The sequence below is a fragment of the Thunnus maccoyii genome, chromosome 1 (genome assembly GCF_910596095.1).
Source record: "Thunnus maccoyii chromosome 1, fThuMac1.1, whole genome shotgun sequence".
Lineage (NCBI taxonomy): Eukaryota > Metazoa > Chordata > Actinopteri > Scombriformes > Scombridae > Thunnus > Thunnus maccoyii.
Window position 1 is genome coordinate 9,830,194 of NC_056533.1, and position 16,627 is coordinate 9,846,820.

At 41.5% G+C, this 16,627-nt stretch overlaps 1 protein-coding gene across 2 annotated transcripts in view; it reads left to right on the forward strand.

Moving 5' to 3' along the window:
- The window catches only part of LOC121898877 (AT-rich interactive domain-containing protein 3B-like), a 54,564-nt gene that overhangs the window by 26,926 nt on the left and 11,011 nt on the right, over window positions 1–16,627 (forward strand). For both annotated transcript variants that reach the window (XM_042414365.1, XM_042414374.1), the window contains exons 3-4: window positions 860–934; window positions 1,569–1,641. In XM_042414365.1, the coding sequence (XP_042270299.1) occupies window positions 860–934; window positions 1,569–1,641 (148 nt within the window). The remainder of the gene's footprint in view (window positions 1–859; window positions 935–1,568; window positions 1,642–16,627) is intronic.

The window sequence follows — 16,627 nt, forward strand, 5'->3', positions numbered from 1 at the left end:
CAGAGTGTGTGTGAGTGTGTGTGTGAGAGAGAGAGAGAGAGAGAGAGAGAGAGAGAGAGTAAGGGCTACTGACCAGCCCACCCTCCCCTGGCCCCTCCTGATAGCCAGCTACACTCCATGAACTTGGCCACCCGTCACAGCTGCGTTAAGATTGCGTTAAGATTGAAGGATGGGGGGGCCCTTGTATCCAGCTGGGTCGGAAGACACGGGTGGGGGCAGGGCAGGCCCAGATGCAGATGGTTTAGGTCAAATGGAGATGTTTGAGGATGAAGGGGGAGGGGGACACAGGAGCTCAGGGGCACAATAACTCCAGAGGTTACTCCTCCAACCTCTGGAAAAATGCATTCTTGGAGTTTGAGTATATATTAGTTTTCACGTGTTTGTGTTGCAGAATGCTGGCAGTTGTGGTAACTAGTCCAGAGTTTACCTGTTTTCTTTAGCCCGTTATGAACTTTTTGACCTGCAGTCAGTGTCAACCTAATGAGGTCTTTGTAGGTAAAAATCAAATAAACACATTTTAGAAAAAATGTTACATTACAGATTTGCACCTACTTTAGTGTTTGACATGGACAACATCCCTGATTCGATTTCAGCTGAGGAACTTTGTTTTATGTCATACTCCTCTGTCTCTCTCTCTACCCATGTTTCTTGTCCATATCTCTACTGTCACCATCAAATAAAAGCAAAATGTCTCATAAATAATCTTTAAAAAAATACATCATACTATTACATACATATTACTATTACTGTTTATGGTATTCTTACTACTACAGTCTGGATCCTCCTCTGTGTACATGTTTATAACCACTTTTTTTTAGTTTACTGAGCTTATCTGTGTTCCCTCTCTTGTCTGTTGCAGAATGGAAGTGCAGGCTGGGCGGATGAGGCTGACAGTAGCAGAGGAAGAGGAGAGGCTTCCAGAGACTTCGCTAAAGTGAGCATTTTAGAGATTGTGATCAGTCATCAACTCTCACTTTTGCACCAATTATATCATAACATTAATTCAGTGTAATTGTATTTCAACATATAGAGCTATAAATACATTTCTAAGGGCCCTGAAATTCCAAGCCGGCTTCAAAGAACTATCACTGACAAAGACTCATGTTACATCACCTCTTCTGTTAAAAGTTGCACTTCACAAAGATATAGTTAGTCAGTAGTAGTTTTTACTCCAGAAAACATTGCAGAAGAACAAAACAAAGTACCAAACCCTTTTAACATCACTGTGAATCTGATTAAACAGTACACACTGAAAATATGTCTGATAAAAATGTTTCCCTGGCACAGTAAAGTTTGTCATTGTCAGCTTAGTGTTGGAAGGGTAGAGATGAAACATAAAGAAAAACTCCAAAATCAGCACAGTTCACTATGCTGAACAGGCAGACAGTTCTTCCAGTGACTATTTAACATGCCTAATGGGCCAAACGACTAGAGCTTACACTATTAGATTCTCAGCATAAACTACGCATTGTGGTCGGCCACATGAAGCCATGAACCCATGGCGCCTGGTGGTCAACTGACAGCTTGGTGCGTAATGGCCCTTATAAGCTTCTGTTTTCTTCTTTTAGTTGTACGAGTTGGACAATGACCCCAAAAGGAAGGAGTTTTTGGATGACCTCTTCACCTTCATGCAGAAAAGAGGTAAATGTTCTTTTCAGAAATCTACTGTATATTAAACAGCAACTGCTTCCTCATTATGTTCCTGCCACCTTCACTAGCGCTCTCATAGATGCACTAGCATAGACTTTCTTTTACATATGTCAGATCCAGCAGGTTTGGCATACACTTAAAAACCGGTGGTTCAGTTGGGGTTTAGGTAAGATTTAAATGGAACCTCAAAGTATGTGAGGGTATTTTCTCTACAAATGTGTTTCCCCTGGTGGTTTCCTGAAGAACTCATGTTTTGCAGAGTTTTGTGGAAATTTGTGTCTATGTTAAGGGATACCTCAATGAAAGTAATGCTGTCAGGCTGTAGGTCCTTTAGACAACTCGATATACATGTATATTCTATATTCAAAGCTACAACCGTAATGTTGGTCATTTCCATGGCATGTGGGGTATTTTGAATCCAATAGAGACACCTTTGTGCTATAAATTGCAGTGTGAGTCTGTGAGAGTTGCCACAGGTGAGACAATAGCTGTTCATTTCCCGCACTTTGCCTATGTGGAAAAGGAAAATACCACAGGACTTCCATTTCTTAAGAGTCATTTCCTGTCTCATTGTGAGGATGGGTTTCTATTTTTTACAGAGTTTTTGGAATTTCACTATAGGTTGATTGTTGTTAGGCCTGCAGCACAAATGGTTTATTTAATCATACAGTATTTAGAAGCCATATGAGCTGAGAAAGGATAAAGGAATAAGAATAATAGTTCTTTCCTTTGTGGCTTCGAAATGTATCAGCTTGTTACATGGTTGTTAAGTGTGCTATGTCACTGATGAACTCAAAAAACATGCTGTAACTCTCACTGGCTAAGAAATCCTGTACTAATTCCCCTCCCCAGAGTAAAGGCCTTATGGGGTCAGCAGGTGAGATCTGCCTCCGCTGATCCTGTGGTTCTGCAGTATCAGAGCCAAGAGGATCTGGCAGTGGCCTAACTTATTTAGTTGGCCAACAGCCGGGGAAGCTCAGCTGACCGCATGCTGCTTTGATATGGCCTACAAGACCCCTCTGACCAGGGCAGCTAATGTGCTTAGGCATTTATCAGACAAATCCGTTACCAAGCAAATGGCATGGCTCGAGCAATACCTCCCAAGGTGAATCACAATGTTATTACAGTGCTGCATATTTCACATTATGTTTTGGCAGGTTATGATGGGTTATGATGGTCTGTGAGAGTGTGTGTGGTTCATACCTCATTATGTTTTGTCACAGGCAATGATGGGTGATACCATATGTATACGAGTGTGTATGTGAAGCATAGTTTGTTTTGTCACACTGTGACGGATGATGATGGTGCGTACATTTGTATAGATGGGACCATGTGCATCGACATTCATGTGTGTCTGCTCGTACGCAAATGTTGGCAAGCTCACGAGAGCAGCAGCTTCGGAGTGTCTGGTCTGGTCTTAGCACCCGGAGGTCTTGTTTGGAGGGTGATGAATTAAGCTGAGTCAGAGAGAGGGAGGGACAGGATCTGTCAGGGCCCTGTTAGCATCTCTGTCCAGTGGCAGACGCTGGGAGCTGTTGGCTGCTGACCCTTTACTCACGCTGGTCAGACGGAGAAATCCATCAAGTTGACTAAAATGCCACCTGACAGCAGATAACTGGCTGATTACAGTCCACCACATCACATTATTTTCATTATATTTTAATTTGCATTTATTTAAGACAGGGAAAAATAGTTGACTTTGAAGTGAGTTTTATAAACAGACCTGTCTTTTTATTTTTACAACCGCAAAATGAATGTGATAATTAGCACTCTTGTCATTTACATTTTGTTGAACTTGTTGTGAGTGAATTACAGTGAGTGCAACAAGAACCGACATGGATCAAGTTCCCTTATCATCTTCAGTACAAGTGACCAGTAGTGAGGCAGCGCAAGGGTCAGTAGCCGACAACTGTTGTAACAAATATAACTGTGTCTCCAGAGTGCTCATCTATAATAGACAAGAGTGAGGCGAAGGAAAAGAAAATGAGGAGAAACAGAAGTAGCTTTTTTTATTTTTTATTTTAGTATTTTCATTTAGGAAAGAGAATGTGCACCACAAAAAACTCTCTCATTGTTAGAACTGGTAAGGTGAAAAATAAACAGCCATGGCTGCACGCTGCTTCAAATAAGGATGCAGGATATGACAGGGATGTTGCTATTGACATTAGCGAGACCTGATGCAACCATTGTACTAGAGGGTAGGGTATAATTTCAGCTACTCCAGAGTGAGTTCTTCACCCCTCCCTTAAGACAAGAGGCACTTGGCTGACCTCTGCTGTCTCTCAAACTGGAGTCTTAATCACAGGGAACAAATTGCTTGGCTGAATTCCCTTTTTGCCGATAGTGCCAAGAGTATATGAGATGAACAGCAAACCTTACAAAGCTCTTGTTGATGGCACCCTCTAATTACTGTGCGTTTACTTCTCCTTCCATTTCCACTTCATAGATATTGGTTCAAGATTATTGCACTCCTTTTTTTTAATGAAAGAGCACTCAGGCTGCTGTTTCAATTTAATGTCATTATGTGCTGTTTGTTAAAGCTGGTCGTGTGGGAAAATGTCAGCCTCTTTTGACTGACCTTATAAGCAAAATGTTTAAAAATACTGGCCCATTTTGTGAAGCACATTGTGAGGTTAAGTGAAATCCAGTGGAATCTCAGGATGAGGGGAGACAAATGGTGAAGTGCTTTTCCCACCTCGTCGTGGGGCCTCCAGGCCTTGAGAGGAAAGCAACAGCGGAAGGAAACTTACGAGGGATTCCCATTTCCTGCCTCTGTGCTTAAAAACAGGCACGTGTGTGTGTGTGTGTGTGTGTGTGTGTGTGTTAATGGTTGAGGAATTTTAGCAGCTGTCCTAAATCCTGTCTTTGCGTAAAGGGGCCCATTGATGGGCTCTGCATCACAAAAACGGCAGAAGACACAAATACAAATCCTCTCTACCTTTACTTCCTTGGTTCCCTTTTCTTCGCTGATTACTCCTCTGTCTTACAAGATCACTGTAGGGACACAATAATATTTGTTAGATCTATTGCTGGGCCCCTTTATGCATTGACCTGCGTACTATTTGTTGCTTGTAATGTTAGAGAAGAATCATAGTCCTATTGTACTAGAAAACCTCTTGTCATTTGCTCCAGATAAAAACATCAGCTAATGGCCTGACATGCAAATATAATGTAAATGCACCGTGGCTGCTCATGTTGGAAGAGTGTGGGTGGAGGATATTAGCCTTCATGAGTTATGCCGACATCATTGTCCATCATATCCATTACAGGTTTTGCTCCTTCACCCCCCACTGGGAGCGCAGAGAAAAGCTTTGACGGTGGCTTGATGCCATTAACCACCTCAAAGGTTTCGATTAAGCAGATGGGTGATTGTTTGTTTTGGTTCGACACCCGGCCACTTTCTCATTCGGGATGGGGGCAGCGAGTGAGGCTGCGGGAGCTATGGGTGTGCTATGAAGAAAAAAAAGAGACGAAAAAAATAAAAGAGTGATGCAGCCAACTGCCTGTCAGCGCTGTCCACTTGAGATGATTAATGGCCACAGGCTGTGATGGACAGACACAGAGAGAGAGGCTCCTGTTCAGTGAAATCACCAGTCGAGAAGGGCGGGAGTAACAGGCGGGGAGTAAAGACAAGTGTTTTAGCCCCTTCTTCTCCAGCCAGAAAACCCCACACGTTGCGGTCAGCAAAGGCTAGATCCATCGCAGTGTGACAGTCTTGTGAAGTGTAGATTCAGCTTAAGAGGGACCACATGGTGTGCTATCACTGCCTTAGAGTTATTTTAGGGGAAAATCCCTTCGTAGTAGATTTAGGTCTGTTAATAGTAATAAAGTGGTAAGCCGGACTTGTCTGTGCCATTAAGTCGTAGTGGTCTTAATGAGGCTGAAGAAAGATGTATAGAATTAGAGGAAGGAGGAGGATGGGAGGAAGGGGAGAAGGTAATGATTATAATGAAGATGTCTCATTTAGCTGCAGCTACATAATAAACCAACTAGCAGTGGCTCTGCTCTGTTTGTTCCTGTAAAGATTTACTGAGGCTGCCAGTAATGTTTTCAGGGGCCACATAGCAAATGAACACATGTGGGCTTTTGTTTGGTCTACAATCAAAATGGAGCATGTCAATAAGTGTCATTTTCGCCCTGCAAAGCTTATTTTCCTGAAATAAAGAAACAAACTGACATTTTTAATTTACTACAGATAACATGAGAATGGCAGACCACGCTCTAAAACACACACACTAAACATTTAGATAGCTCATGTCTTTGCCAGTTTTTTTTTCACATTTTTAGAAAAGAATTTTGCGTCTGTGTTAAACTGGATACTATTTGCAGTATTTGTGCTATGGGAAGAGTGGCCTCCCAGCAGGACATTAGAAGAAGTTCTCTAACTGTAACCCTGAGACCAAGAACTCTGTCCACACCAATTACACCATGAATGGGCTCTGGGGGATCCATGTATGCATTATATTGCTCCCCCGGTCAGCCTCACACTGGCCCTCGTAACAGGCGGGCCCTCTGTACAAACACAACACTACAATAGGAACATTCTCTGACTCTTTGAAATGGCCTCATTTTCCTTTAGTTAACACCCCTCAACTTCTGGAAAGTGGCAGCACCTGGTTGGTTTAACAACAAAAACACAAGGTATTGTGAGCACATTCGCCCATTTTAGAGTTGGATTGTGAGTGAAATGATTTTCATTAGAGATCGACCTTTTGAACTGCAGGGCAAATATTAGACAATAAATGTAAGAGTTATTTTAAATTTGGTGACCAACTTATTTAAACCGGTTTCTATAATCTGGCTCATTACAGATGCAATTCTCAAGATGGATGCGGTCTTCGAGGCCTGAGAAACATGTTTTACATAGAATGCACCAATAAAATGTAGTTAGGAAATTACATTTTGTCCTCTCTTGTCTTTCTTTCTTTCTGTCTCCACCCCCTTCCTCCTCCTTTGCACCCACCCCATTCTCCTTCCCCCTCTGTTTATTGTGCTACAGTTACAACCACTGAAACTTGATAACACCATGGGGGATAGGGGCAGAGGGCCGCGCTGTGGCCTGCTTGGTGAGGCCAGGGGGAGGAGGGGCTGGATTAAGGGGCCTCCTGTCCTACATGGGATGATTAATGATCTCCAAATAAGTGGGGGCCAACCTTTTTGATAGGGCAACGCTGACGGACAGCAGACAAGGGAGCGACCGTCGCGTGTCTGAATGTGTGAAAAGAGAGAAAAGAGAGGATGAAGGATGAAGAGGGCAGACATGGAAACCACAGTAGGAGACAAGGGCAGACGGGGTGCCATGGTGACACAGGAGAGGTTAAGGGAAGCATTGACCAGCTTGTAGAAACAAGGCCATGCTCTTTCGTTTCCCTTTGGAAGCATTCTGTCAGTGGGCTGAAGCTGACTAAACTTGCCAACCAGACAGAAAGATAATCAGGCAAACATACTGAAAGACCAGCACTGGTAGCACGGGGCCCCTACATTCAGGAAAGGGTGGGAACCTAAATGATATACAGATTCCAACCACTGCTTTTTAATCATTGCCCCAAGACAGACTCCAAAAGAAGAGGGCAAAACTATTCTTATTGGACACATCCTTCACTGCATTTGGGATCAAAGATTTTATGGTTACCGTGTTGATATATCTGAGGGCTGAGATTATCTTCGCCTTTGGTAAACTCCACCCGTTGGCTGGCAAATTACAACCCAGCTTTTGGGGAGTAAGCACATCTGTGGCAGCTCCACTCTTCTCTCCCTTCAAAACAAAAGGAAACACTAGTTTTCCTGGTGTTTTTTTTGTGTTGGAGGGTAAGTCAGATTAAAATCTTGAGACTTTTTGTTTGTTTCATACCAACCAGGACTACTCTTTGTGTCTCTTCCTCTCTCTGTCTCCTCATCCCAACCCCCAATCCGTATCGCCTCCCTGTTATTTCCTCTGTCATTTAGCCAGACTGTTCCACAGCCCTAGATTGCCACTGTGCTGTCCATCTTTAATTACGACCATACTGTACAGGGATTTGAGTCTCTAAGCTGTAGTGCTGGGAGATTCTTAATCACCACGCTCATAAGTAACTGAGCAGAGGAGAAGACGAGTGCAGGCCTCAAGCAGATTCATGCTTCCCAGCGAGGTCATCGGTCAGGGTAAAAATAACATTGGCTGCTCAGTTCATCTCAGCACCTTGTTTTGTCTTCAGTTGAATAAATTTGCAAATACTCTGCAAAACAAATGTGGCAATCAAATACTCCTATCCATTTACTGGGAAATGAGGAAATGAGCATGGATAAGATGAGAATGACACGTCAAGGCACAATGGAAAAAACTTCCATCAAAAGAAGCGTGAGGGGTTAAGGCACATGCCACATGGCCACAGCGCCAATGGTTCGATTCTGGCTGGGGGATCTTTCTTGCATGTTGTGCCATCTCCCCACGTTTCCTGTCTGTCTCTACACTGTGATTGACTAATAAAGGCAAAATGCAAAAAAGAAAAAGTGTAAAAGAGTAAGTTAAAAAAAAAAAACGTGATTAAAATGTTGATTCTCTGTAAAAGCAGTACAGAGACATGATGGACTTTAATTTCATTCAATATAGTTGAAACACATTTAGTTGTGACATAAAACTTAAGGCAGGACCCAACATTTTTCAATTCAAAAAAAGAACATTAAGCCGCATTAAGAGACTTTGTTAAGCTGTTCCCACATGAAACTCTCTTGTGACGCAAACTTCTGCTATCCCTGCATATCTGTGTGTCTTGCTTCTCCATCTGTGTCCTGTGTGTGCTCTTAAAGCAATGTTTCCTGGCCTCCACACCCCTGTGATGGATGGTATGAAATACATTACAGCCCCCAGAGGAGCCCTACACCAGTACAATAGCCCTGAGCTCACTTCCAGTGCAGCTCTGCAGCAGTGTTGCATAAGCCGCACACTAACGGAGATCTGAGTGCAAAGGGGCCTAATGGAAAACAAGACGCTTGATTTGAGGGAAGAAATGGACATGAAACACACAGTTGCCAAATGCTTTTACCTCTTTGTTGATGGCAGTTTAGTTGATGTGCTGTTTGAGATACATGAGTAGATAAAGGTATTGGTCAGTTAACAAGTTATTATAGGTGAGTGAGCAAAGATGAGTTTTCATCTTTCATAACTAGGCTCAAAGCTTGACTTTTCATGTTGTACACTTTATATTCCCTTTGTCATCATTCTCCTTTATCATTCTGTTGTGTAACTGTCAGTCCTTAAAAATATTAAAATCTTCTTGATGTTAAAGGCCCTAAGAAGTGTTCTAAATACAGTAATTAGTCATTTTCTTTTTTTTTAACTAACATTTTTAATATCATTTATTTGATACTTTGTATTGTTTGTAATTTAAGAAAAGCTGTGTGAAAAGCGTCTTCTGCTGCTGACTGCATTTTAAGACACTTTGCATAATAGCATCAGCTAAAGCCCTGAAAGGTAAATGTATGACTCTCTGTCATGGATTCCAAAAGCCAAAAGTAATTAGCATTGACAGGAGTTAAAATTTCAAAGATGACTGCACAACCCCCTACAATCTCCTCCCCTATTTCAACATATCGCTCTTTCTCCTCGGCTTATAGCAGCTGATGTCTCCTGTATTGATTGGTGCTGCTGGGCTCCAAATGGGGCTCGTCAGCTGATGGCTTTATCTGTCAATCCGGGTGTCCATTGATTGAAGCAGTTAGCTGCCTTATAAAGCTTGCTAGAAGGGAGAGGGAACCCCCTCGGTGTTGCACCTGCTAGTTAAGACATCACTGCCACCTACTTACCCTTTAAACCTAACTGGCAACAATCAGAGCTTGAAATTGAAGCCAATGCGGAAGTCTCTTAAAGTGCAATACCACTGACGGTTTCTAGAGGCTGGCTCCAAGAGACTCCCATTCAAAAAGCGTCAGCTTCTCTTGTGAAATACTAAGTTAAAGTTAAGTTAAGTTTTCAGCGAGCCATTATGGTCTCAATCTCTAAATTCAAACCCTCTAATAAGTGTGCTGGTGGTCATTTTGGAAATTATTGCTCCGTTAATAAGATTTGAAGACTTATAGTAACTTTGATGTGTGCTGTGTGGTTGTTGATTGACAGTTCGCTCACCTGCTGCTCTCGACTATTGTGACTATTGTCGTAATATTTCAGTAAGTTTAAGGTTACTTTATAACTATACCTGCCGTTTTAATTAGCTAATGTTAGCACAAATCTGCACCGCTCTGTGTTCCCAGTAAGTTAGCGTTAGCTTTGGTCCAAGGTAGCGGGGTGTGCTTCTAGACCCCTTATGTGGAAGGTCCTGGCTCCAAACGGAAAAGATGGCGCCAACCATAAGCAGCAACTCTGGGCTTCAAACCGGCTCCAATGCAGACCAATGGGTGAAGTCACGCCTTGCTACGTCCATCGTCATATATAGTCCATTTGTAAACCAAGAACACTCTGACCAGTGACCTGTCACTAGTGTTGGCCACAGATCTATTTAAGAGATACTCTCATTTCTATTTCTGACCCTCTCTTTTTATGTTTCTATCTAGAATTCCCTCCTTCATTCTTACATTGTGTCTGGAAAAAAATACATTGGGTCTGTCATATATGGAATTTTTCCCTTAAACTCTGTGTCTCCCTTTGTTCATTTTATTCTTTCTAAATATTACTCCCTTCCCTCATTATCTGACTCTCTATTTCTGATTTACTTTACCTGAGTTTTAAGTGACTTGAATGGAAAAAATTCGGTCTACTTACTGTACCTTAATCCCAGCAATCTACAGTTGATGCCAAAGCTCCTCCCTCTATTATGCGTACAACATACCATTGTCATGTTGCTGTGACATATACATTCTTGACATTTCTGCAAAGATCAGAGATGGCAGTTTACAAGGCCAAGCTATTGTTACTTTTCTCTCACTGGATCTTCCAGTCAGATGTAAACATGGAGCAGAGGTCTTTTAGTATAGGCTGTAGAGTTTTAAATTGTGATTTCAGAATGATATGTACTCTCTCAAAAGACATGTTCTTTTTGAGTGATCTGATGCAACACATTAAAAACTAAATGAAACTACTTAGACATTAAACATGTTTACACAGCAACTGCTTTTAATAGAAATAATGTCTTGAAATGTAGTTGACTGTATACATTTTTGAGTTTACATGCTTGTTGAGTAGTCAAGCTTGTGGATAGAAAATAACTTTTATTGACCTTTTTCCTAAGTGACTGTAACTCATAATACAGGGCTGTATCAGACCTGTATTTACTACCATTGTATATGTCAACAAAGAGATTTTACCTTTTCCAACAACTATACACTCTAAATCTTCTCTGTCATCTGCTATTCACCCTTGTTTCTAAAGCTTACTCATAAATCCAGTGTTGCCTAAAGATATTTTCAGTCTAACCATAATTACGACGTGGGCCTTTTAAGCCAGTTCAAACAGGAATGGGTGAGACAGAAAAAGGAGTCATTGATTCCTTCATATCAGAACGGGGTATTCAACTGTATTACTTTTTGAGTTGTTACCAAATTATGTCTGTAGGTCAAAGTGTGGAAAACTTCTTTATTTCAGAAAATTCAGATTTGAATCAATTTAGCTAACTATACCAATACACTATTTGGGCAAAGCTCCTATACAGCTTTTTCTTGCTCAGACAATACTAAATTCTCTAGAAGAACATGTTTGTACATGCAAGTAACGGACACTCAATGCAACGTTTGTAATGATACCATTTCTTAACCACAACTGTGCAACAAGGGTGGTAAAACGTTCACACTAAATGCATGTGTCATACATGCAACAGGTTTTAGTGGTTGTTGCAGTCAGTAGTGCTTCAGACATGAAGCAATAAGAAAAACGCAACACTTTCCTAAGACCAATTATTGTTTTTATTATCTGAATCATTCATTTACTCACTCAAAGCACCTTCTTTCCAGATAATGGGTTGTTACCTTCAAATATGGCTTCTGGGTGGAGCAACTTAACCCCCTGAAGCACTAATGGATGGATGCATAAACAGATACACATACTACACATTGACTTTATCAAGCCCAAAGCAGAGCAGAGAGGGGTAAATTTCACTTGTGTAGGGTAGGCAGGTAACAGACATCTATCAGGTAGCCTTTATCCACCGAATGTCTTTTTTTTCTATGAATTTCTATCACAAAATTGTTACATCCTCATGACCTAAAACTCGTTTGCCATATATTTGTAATGTGCTGAAGAGTCATTTCTCCACTAGAAATTAATGTATGCAACTATTTGTATAGTATGTGCAACTATATAGTCCAGTATATTCCTCTAATGTGATTTTCCCTAATATGAATGGACATCCTGAGAAAGCATATCAAATATCCAAATTTTCCCTATCTGGCATACACTTCTTAGAGGTCCTCTTAATCTTTCTGAGGTCCTCCAGAAATTGAATGACCAGTGACCCAGAGCAACTACGTAGTGTAAAAGACATCAACCATCTCTCCGTCAGTTCATCCATCTCTCTGTTGGCTCCATATCAGCCAGTGTTGATTGGGGTCTAGTCAGTTGATCTGCCGGGTCTCTGGGGATCCAGGGGACTTGGGTTACAGTTGGAGAGGCCATCTCACTTTTCGCGCCATCCAACCTTTTCAATCCCCTTCCCCCTCTATTTCACCAGGTGACCCATCTTCATGACCCACGGAGAAGGAGTCATGTTTCTCTCTCTTTTTCTTTCTCTCTTCTGTCCGCCTCTCTTATTCAGTTCAAAGATGCTTTACTGGCATGACTGTCAAAAGATGAAGTCTGGCCAAAACAGCACAGTACGTTAAATATCCTATAAAACTGTATCTGTAACTCTATGGCAATACAGAGATTTATTGCCAAATTGCATTTGACAAACTTCTAATCGTGTAATTCAAGTTTTAATAGTGTCATTATTTGCAGTCTGACAGCCTCCCCAGTGTGTGAACAGCAGTGAGATTTACAGCTTCTAGCTGTTGTTTGGAGCCTCGCCAGTTTTGCAATGTTTTACACCACAGGCTGAAGCAGTTGACAGTGCACAGAAGACAGCTCCTTTAATATATTGGCTGCCTGCTTGCTGTAATAATTCTTACTGAGAAGCTACTCTCACTGTTTCCTGAGTAAATATAGCTTCAAGTGACTTATCCATCATTGAATGTTTCCTTTTTTCCCCCAGCTTAGTATTTGTTCTTTTAATTGAGACAGAAGGAAAAGTGAGAGGAAGAGACAAGAGAGAAGGATGTAGTGGTTTTTGATATTCCTAAAATAACAAGCTGAATCTGAACTGTGTCTACAGTGAGACCTGCAGAAATGGTTGTTTAGGCCCCAAAATTTATGAAGATATTTACATGAAAGTCATAAAAATATATGTCGAGTATATATGAGATTCTTACACGAACTCCCAGACATTCCTGCTTATTGTGTTCCTCATCACATCTCAGCTTAGTACAGTTGGCAGAAGACAAACCATTATTTCTTTATCTGTCCTGTCTTGCTGCTCTCCCTTTGTCTGCCTCTCTCTCCCTGCTTTTCTCCCTTTGTCAATTCACATTAATTGCACTTTATTGACATGGCAGGAATGAAACCTATGCAGCCGAAGGTATAGAGCATATTGACAGACATATTTTAAACTTTATTAGACCACTGTCCCTCTGTTTCTATCTCTCTGTCTGTCTCTGTACCAGCTGTGGCTTTAGCTTCATGCTTAGAATAGCGATGTATCTATAGTGTAACGTTACATTTAACTTCCCTTATGTGGAGGGTACATATCTTAACACTTGATATGAATTGGTCCGTCATGCGAGTGGTGGCTCTGCCTGGACTAAAGATAGCGAATTCCATACACTCAAGGCTTTTTTACCTTTTATGTCCCTGGCCATGCATTAAAAATAAAACAAACATGCCCCAGCATACAGCGGGGTCCTGACAATATGCTGCCCCGACATACGAACATATAAACTACAGCCAGGGGCTGCCCGACATAAAGTAAACTCCCAGCATGTGGAGTCCAGACTCTCGTCTCTCCTGTCAGTGTCTCTCTGTCCCGTGCTAATGAAGGGTTTTGGCTGTTCTGTATTGGTATTCCCATCAAACGCAATTTTTGAAATGATGGATTAAAGGTGGCAAACAGGTGTACCACTTACTATTGTAATCCTTGTTTATGCCTTCAAACTACTGGTGTAGTTTATGCCTTCAAATAATTTATCTTCTTTACATAATAAAGAAATTTAATAAAGAAAGTGTTGTTGCAGTGGACAATTTATAAACTGCTTTGGCAATAGGGTCTCTTACTAAAAGCCATTCCACTAAGTGAACTTAATATACTAATTTTGAACATACTAAGTGGTCTTAAATGCAGAGTGAGATGTAACCCTGGTTTGGTCTGATGTGGTGTGTAGATGTGGTGTTTGGGGCTTGGAGGAGGGGGAGGAAGGTGTGGGGGCTCTGAAAGGACTCAGACACTGCCATGAAGCCAGGGGCTGTTTGTGTTGGCTGACACCTTCCTTACAGCAGTAATCCAGTCTTTCTCCAGCTGGCTGGCTAGTAGCTACCACACCTCCCCCTTCTTTTTTTCCTTCCTTCCTTCTATCCTTCCGTCCTTCCCTCCTAGTGGCAGAAAAAACAGTCACAGAAAGTGTTTCCTTCCCTGCTTTTTTTTTCTCATCCTTTACCTTTTTTTTTTACGTAATCTCTGCTCATTTCCCTCCTTTCTTTTCTCATCCCTGTTCTAGTTCTGTTTTTCTATCTTTTGCTCTCTTTGTAATTATATTCATTTCTTTGTATTTATATTCATGTCATTAATCTGAGTCTCTTCCAGTAATGATCAGTAGATTCAGTAGAGTTCAATACAACCAAACACTATGAGATGATGTGTTGTTTCCTCCTCTCTGTTCGTTTCTTCCTGTCTTTCCTCGCTGTAGATGATAGTGAAACCTCACACCAGCCAATGCTCATTCAGTAAAAAATTCATTTCCTGTGTGTTGTCCGCTGGAAGGCTGTCGCTCTGTCACTTAATTATTTAAAAAATGCCCATCATGTGAAGTCAGTGATATTTAATTTACCACTACTGGCGTCAGGGGCACCCAATTGATTTATTATAGAGGCCCTTTAATGTGAACAGCTGTTTCCTGCTAAAAATAGGTCAGGGGTCAGATAAAATGACCTTGTTCCCTCTTTTTTTTTTTTTTTTTTTGCCCTCACATTGAGATAGAAAGCTTGGACTGTAATGTGAGGTGGGAAATGTTAATGTTTGATTCAGATGGACAGTCTGCCTCTGTCTGTCACAGTCTGTTTAATGTCTCCCAGTGCATGAGGCCAGTACTGGCAGTACTGGTGATTATTACGAATTGTGTATTGATCAATGTCCCCAGCCTCTGAGATTATGGACATAAGGCTTTTTACTTGATTACAGATTTTACTGTATAAGTGAGTGTGCATGAACATGGTTTATTTTCATTCTCTTATGTGTCAACACAGAGATTTATTTTCCCTCAGTGTAAATGCTGAAAATTAAATTAATCAAATACAAAGATATCGACTATCTGCACAAAATATCCGCTATATCACCTAACATTAGATTCTCTGTAGAAGTATCAGCTTCAAAAGGTCTAGTCAAACCCTAGATTTTATGTCTTTATCTCAGCTTTTACAGTCTTTTTCAGTTATACTCACAGCCTTTTTTCCCCTCCTCTGTCTCACTCTCTATCTGTATTCCTTATCATTTGAAGTCTAGCCGTTTGAAGGCTAGCCGTGTGGCTCTTGTGTTCACAGTGGAAGTCAGAGGAAGGACTTAGGGAGTGGTTCAGGGGCCCTCAGCCGCGGCACTTCCCACCAGAGCGACCTCTGACCCCTGGTGCCATTAATCACTAGGCTCCTGATGGCCCTGTCCCTGGGGGAAAATCAGTCCGGGGCAAAGGATGATGGGAGGTGAAGCCTGCAGCCAATTACAGATTGGCTCAGAGCAGCCAAGTGGACAAATCACGGCTTTACAGAGAGATGAAATATCCAATAGCTGCCTACTTGAGTCCGACGTGGCCTGATGCCATGAAGTGTTTTATATGTGGTCTCAAATCATTGTGGATCCTGTTGTCTCTAGTCTTCTCTAAGAAAAAGAAAAAAAAAGTAAGCAATAGGGTGAAATGGGAGCGTTTATAACAACAGAATAATGCATAAAAAGGGGCTGTGAGACAGAGGAGTTGTACTGCTGTGATCAAAAGAAATGTTTTGGACTGGTCTAATTAAGCCTGTTAGAGCTAAATGTCTCCAGGGTTGAAAACAGAGCAGATGTGGGACACCAAAGGCAAGCGGCAAATTAGGGAACTCTCTGGCTAACTGCCCAAGTGTTGCTAATGTGATTTTTGGTCAATTACAGCATTATCAAAGGTGCTTTCCCAGCTCTTTCACATATGATCGGGCCATGCTGAAATGTGAAACCTGGTTGATGTCACGTGTTGACTAATTAATGCTGTTTTAGGTTTCAAAAGCAGCTCTGGTCCTCTTAAGATATATAGATAGCTATTTGGTTTCCTCTCTTCCACACACAGCACTCACTGTGCTCCTGTTTAAAATGTAATTTTATTTTCTCTCTTTGTGTTCTTATTGTTAAGTTGCTGAAAATAGCTCTTTGTGAATACATTAAATCAGATTTTGATTTGACAGCAGATACTGATAAAGGGCTGAATAAAAGCATAGGTGTGAATTAAAGCCTAACTAACAGCTGGCCTGTCACTGTGGGGCCAGCGCTGTTGTGTCTCATTTGTTTTGCTCTCATTGTTCATGGCCGGGCCAGTATGAAAACATGGCTTCCTGCTGACCTGCAGTTTAATTCACACATCAATAACCCCTGGCTGATCTCTGACCCCTCTAGTTGTACTAATTGTTTGATGCAGGATTGATGTCCAACGCTGCATTAAATAACTGACGGGGCGCTGGCAGCAAAGCATTCCTGGTGCTTTGATCCACTGCGTGTTCTGGAAATGTTGCTACTGCCCAGAGTTGTAG